We start from the raw sequence: 6,034 nt of genomic DNA, 5'->3' as shown, positions 1-6,034 counted from the left end.
CCGTAATGTTGCCTGGCCAGGCCATGTGGATCCCTCTGTATCCAAGCTGGCCAAGGTCAGCCCCCACAAACACCACTACCACAGACTGCATCCTGACGTGGCTCCAGCTGAGGGGTGGGCCCAGCTCCAGCCACCGCAGATACTTCCACTTAAGTCTGTTTTCATAGAAACCCTCCCTGACGTCTCTGCTGTAACAGTACCCACCCACTGGCATAATGATCTCCTGGGCAGGGAAATGCTCCTGGCGGATATAGTGAGCTCATTCATTCATTCATTCATAGCCAAAATTTCCCTTTCTAGTAGGAAAGTAAATCCACTACAGTATTTTCCTCCCCCTCCTGCTTTTTGTTTTGTATTTGCTTGATTATACTGTGACTGGTTTATGGAATGATGCTTGCATGACACATTGCTATGGAAGAGTCATCATTTGTGTTCACTCCTAAGTAGTGTTTTTTCAAGAAAACCCACTAAAAGGTTCAAAATAACTCCCGGCTATATTTGATCAGATTTCATCTCTTGCTGTTAAATAACTGGATCCTGGTCAATATCATATAATTTGCATAATTACAGAGCTTGTTAGGGTGTGGGACTGCACAGTTTAATAGGGCAGTATACACTTTATAACAATGACCCCCAAAACCATGAATAAATGACAGACACTTACTACATGTCTAAGGTTACATCTTTTCATCCAGTTTTGATGCCAGAATTGCCACTCTATTCATCCACTGTTTCAGCTCATTGATATATATATACTGCAAATTTTCTGTGTCCTCCAGCCCCCAAGTCCACTGGACCAGGTAGGGAAAATGCGTGGCCAGACATATGGAGGTCCTAGTCCCTACTCCCAGCAACAACAAGGGCCTCCCACAGGACCTGGACCCCAGCAGGCAGGCTCTTACCCAGGCCAGGGCTATGGACCTCCTGGGCCTCAGAGGTATCCTATGGGAATGCAGAGCCGAACACCTGGCACGATAAGCGGCATGCAGTATGGACAGCAGGTCAGTAATTAATCATTTGGATTACATTGTGTGCATCTTCATTGGAACCTTGTAAAACCCATTTTTGCATTTATCCATCTTGGCTTGAAATGGATAAATATGTTATGATTCAGACAGTCTTTGTATATTCCAGGTGGAATGCCTTTAATAAAAAGTTCAGACTGGGATTAAGATTCAAAATTCTCTGGTCTCAATGCCACCCAGATGATTGATTAAGCTTTGTAGGGTATTCACCATATCATTAGGCTGATCAGACGTTCTTGTAGGAGATAGTAATTGCAAAATCACAAACCTTGCTGACATTATCCAAGTAGACTCAGATAAACAGGAGCAAAACATTTTTTTCACATTATTTTCAAGTGGAAACTATAGTAAAGACGACTGACTATTTGGGCTGGGAAGATGGAATATTAAAAAAAGTGAATTGGATTTGTCCTTCTCACTTTTGACATCTGTAATTTGAATAAGACTGATTGCCCAGTATTGGCAGGACAACAGAGAACTGAAAGGAACTGCCAAACCTGTGGTGCTACTGGGTGAGCTGAAGAAATGATGGACAGACACTTGCATCACCAGACCCAAGTCACATTTCTGTTGCTTATAAAACATATAAATGAGGTGAAACTAAAATGAAAGGGAGAAAACAGTCTCACTGAATGTGTGAGAGAGTTTGCAAGACATTACTGCTTCATGTTGAGAACTCATGATCCAGATATGTCAGACCTGTCCGAAAAGGAAGGTTAGATTCCAGATAAATCAAGATAGATAAAGGAGAAATTGTCCTTAAAAGTTATACAGACACACGTTCACCACCACTTTCATATTAGCTAATATATAGTATATATATAATATAATATATATTTAATATCATATTAGCTTGGAATGAAGACTGGAAATGTGGGGAAATGGTTAAACTGACTACATCAGAGGATACTACTAAAATAGTTTGCCATTAAACCTCAAATTGTTGTTTTTACACTTGAATTAATCTTAATTATTAGGTTTTGTAGGAGCTGGTAGGTGGATCTGTTTCCCCCCCAGTTTCCAGTCTTTACGCTAAGTCAAGCTAACCAGTTGTAGCTTTATGTTTTATGAACATACATGAAAGTATTTGTATGAAGAAAAGCAACAAGTTTTGGCAAGGACGGAAATAAATGTATTTCAAAATGTCTAATAATTAATTAATATAGCAGATTGGCAGGACCAGGGATGATGTACTGTTCATTGAAGTCAAGTAGCAAAAGGTCTGTGTTTGACAGGTATATTTACTGTATATAGGCGAAAATTAATGAAGAGTCCAACCAAAATAAACGTTTAGCATCCCTTTGACCTAAAACCTCAAATGAGCCGAGGAACAAAAGATCTAAGAGGAACAGACAACAAGAGCGGCACATCAGTTTTTTACCATCTAGTTTATTTTCATGCTTGAAAATAAAAGTTGGAGAAATTCAGGTTGTATCTATGGGCACAGTAAGCAGCACATTCTTAGTGTTGTCCAATTGAAAATGGCAAGTAAGTAGCTTCAAACCTTCAGTTTGCCAGAGCTACTTACTCATAGCTAGGAATAAACCCTTTCTTGAACTCTCACAGCCAGGCAGTGTGTCTTTAAAGAGAAGTGCATGCAGGGAATCCCATAGAGTGAAACCTTTTCTTCCACGTCCGCTGTCTGTGGTCTTGTGCCCATTGTGTGGTGTGATTATCTCATACTGGCCTGCCTGGTGTCTGACCGTGGACTCGATAAGTGCCCTGCAGAGAAGAAAACGGCTTCCCTTCCTTTGTCAGACAGTTACAATACAGCCACTTCATGTTGTTTTACGTGCGTGGCAGTTCTTTACTATCTCAATTTTTTTTTTGAATTGTTGAGTAGCTGAGAACACTCTCAAAACAACACCTGGGTTTTTTTTTCCTCCTCCTCATCTTCTTCTTCTTTTTTTTTTTTATTACTGTGCTTCCACACAAGGTCAGCCCTTTCTCCTTTCATGCTCCTTGAGGGTAATGAAAGGAAAACGCTGTATTGAAAGGCTTTCTGCGCACAGGATTGGGTAGAATATGAAAACCCTCATATTGAAGTTCAAGGAGATGAAGTCAAAACTCAATTTTTATTTTCATGGCAGTAATTTAAAGCAATTCACACCTGAATTCCAACACTTAGATTTTCTTATGCACTTTGACTGATCAGTTTATTCCGAGGCACACACTGCTCTGTCTTACAGAGAGACAACAGTTGTCTTTCCTTTTTAATCTTTGAGTAAGATGAAGAGATGCTGTGATTACTCTGCTGTGAGTGAATGGTAACAAAAGCCTGGGTTATGAGTATGAGTTATTTTTATACAGTTTTAAAGCTTTAAGACTGATTCTGTCTGTGCACAGTGACTATATGCAGTTAGGGATTGATATTCCACTGAGGGGCTCAGGAAAGTGAGCCTGCAGTAAAATCTTAGTTCTACTGAAGAAAGCTATTTGTGTTCACAGGCAATTCAACTGTGCTGGGTTATATTTAAGCATGAATCTATTTTTTTTTCCTCAAAAGAGATCTATAGTTGTCCTAACTAATCTTCCGGCTTTCATGTCTAGATGTCATCCTATGGACAACAGGGCCCAGGTGGCTACAGCCAACAGAATCAGGGCTACTATGGTCAGCACGGCCCCGCACCTCACCCTGGCCAGCAGCAGCCTCCATACCCTGGCCAACCGCAGGGTAGCTCTGGACCTGCCTACCCCCAGCAGGGCCACCCTCCACAGCCTTCTGGCCAACATGGGCAGCCAGGACCCCCTTACCAACATTCCCAAGGTCCCCACGGCCCTTCACCAGGTCAGCCTCCCTATAACCAGCCCCAACAGTCTCAGCCAGGACAACCACCTTACATCCCTCCTCAGCAGCAGCCTCAACAGCAACCAGGCCAGAGTTCTCAAAGTCAGCAGGGCCCTCAGGGCCAGCCTGGCTATCCGCAACCCCCTGGACCAGGGCAGCCACCACAGCAGCAAACCCCACAGCAGCAGCAAGGGCCCCCACAACAACAGCAGCAACAGCAACAACCAGGAGGTCCACCCCCTCAAGCCCAACAACCTCCAGGTCATGGTCAGCAGGGTCAGCAATCTCCTTACTCCCAGACACCTCCCTTACAGCAGCAACAGCAGTCACCATATCAGCGGTTCCCACCTCCTCCACAGGTAATACACTGAACTCTGTTATCAGACTATAATGTGATGTGTCATGTTGGATCCATCTGTGTTTCCATTAATATTCGCAGCAAGAGATACATGAGCTCACACAAGCTTTTTACATTTGCTATACTTTATCAGTGCTGCAAATCAAGTCCATGCGTAACTTACACTGTGGGAATCCAACAGTGCAAACAAGTGGATGCTTCATAGTGGTGCCTCCTTGTGTGATATATATCAAACTTGATATTGGTGAATATTAAATAATAATTTCCATAACTTGTAAGCCTTTAACTGTGAAACAGCTATATGAGGTTTTGAATAAACCATTAGTGTAAGCCATCTAAGGCCGACTTGTTGCTTAATTAAAGTTTAATTATTTATGCAGTTAAACAGCCTTCTGTCTGTTAATTGTTAAATGAATAGTAAGAACAGTAGTAAACTATACCAAGAGTATTTAGAGCACACTGACAACTTTTAAAAAGCCCAAAAGCAACAACAAGATGCTTGGGGACTTTTTTTTTTTTTTATATACATGTGTGGAGCCAATTGTGTTATTTTTCTTGCCCCTTGATCAGGAACTCTCCCAGGATTCTTTTAGCTCCCAGTCCAGCGCTCCTCCATCCAGCCAGCCTATGGCTTCCAGCAAGAGCAGTCAAGAAGACAGCATGCAGGGGCGACCATCCAGTCTGCCGGTAAGCCCTCCATCTCTTCATTTAACATGTTAGCCATGCTTATTGTTTTGGACCACTGCCTATTAATATATAGTTTTATCACGTTTTGCTTACAGAGGTCATTATTCAGTACTTTGAACTTCAGACAGCTTTATTTGCAGCTTTCTGTTGATGTGCCCCATAAATTACTGATATGAGTAGGGAGATACTGTATTTCTGAAATTCCAACATTTTTCACAGATAACATCATTGCCTAAATTTGGGAGGTGAGCTGATCTTTGAAATGTGAGCCATGGAAGTACCATGAGTAAAAATCTCCATTCCCCAAAAAAACGGCCACACATTGAAAGCATACGTGATGTGTTTAGAGTGTGTAGCCAATGTTTCAACCCACCAGTCTTCTTCAGGGCAAGTATGCTGCAGGGCTAGGACAGTCAGGCGAGGCTGTAACTCAGACACTGCTCCACTTGTCTGTAGTAACGTTAACTTTGGTGCCTCACTTAGAGAGTGAGACTGCAGGGGAGTCCTCAGGTGTGTTATATGTTTGTTATACTACACAGCCTTATGTTGGTATATTGTTTACTTGCCCCTTGCTGTTGCCTTGCATGGGGATATGTACGTGCACATTGAGAGCCACTGTACCAGAGTCAAATTCCTCATGTCCAGCACACCTGGCCAGTAAAGCTGATTCTGATTCTGATTCTGAAGATTTGAATAAAAAGTGACAGCCCTACCACTAACATCTTTTAATTCAGACCCCAGCTCTTTCCTTTCTCTGCTGATGCTCATTTCAACATACACACAGGACACAACAACAAGCTGATGCCAAGAGTGAGTAAAGTGTGTTGAAGCAGTGCAGGTTTCTACTGACTTGTTAGGGGAAAAAAGAAATCTGGGAGGCGTGAAAACATTTCTGCCAGGAAAAGGATTGTTGAAAGTGAAGTAAATCTGGCATCTGATAGCCCTCTGGCTGAGATAAAGGTGAGACAACCCCCCGCCCCCCACCCTTCCCTGTTAAAGAGGTGTTTCGCTGTAAGCATTGCAGCTTCCATGGCAGTGTTTATAGGTCAGACTGCGGAGCTAACCTCGTTCTGGGCCTCAGGGAAGGAGAGTGAGAAATGAGATCATTAATGAGAGAGAATGAAAGTGAGAAGCCGGAGTTGGAGGTTTGCTGGGGGGGGGGGGGTATGCGGAGTG

General features: G+C 42.7%; 1 protein-coding gene across 1 annotated transcript in view; it reads left to right on the top strand.

The window, feature by feature from the left end:
- arid1ab (AT-rich interactive domain 1Ab) overlaps positions 1-6,034 on the top strand; it is a 64,707-nt gene that overhangs the window by 23,752 nt on the left and 34,921 nt on the right. The window contains exons 2-4 of the mRNA XM_020614920.1: positions 780-1,001; positions 3,576-4,172; positions 4,742-4,858. Coding sequence (XP_020470576.1) covers positions 780-1,001; positions 3,576-4,172; positions 4,742-4,858 — 936 coding nt within the window. The remainder of the gene's footprint in view (positions 1-779; positions 1,002-3,575; positions 4,173-4,741; positions 4,859-6,034) is intronic.

Source organism: Monopterus albus, unplaced genomic scaffold (assembly GCF_001952655.1).
Source record: "Monopterus albus unplaced genomic scaffold, M_albus_1.0 scaffold154.1, whole genome shotgun sequence".
NCBI classification, from domain to species: domain Eukaryota; kingdom Metazoa; phylum Chordata; class Actinopteri; order Synbranchiformes; family Synbranchidae; genus Monopterus; species Monopterus albus.
This window is presented reverse-complemented; position numbering and strand designations above follow the sequence as displayed.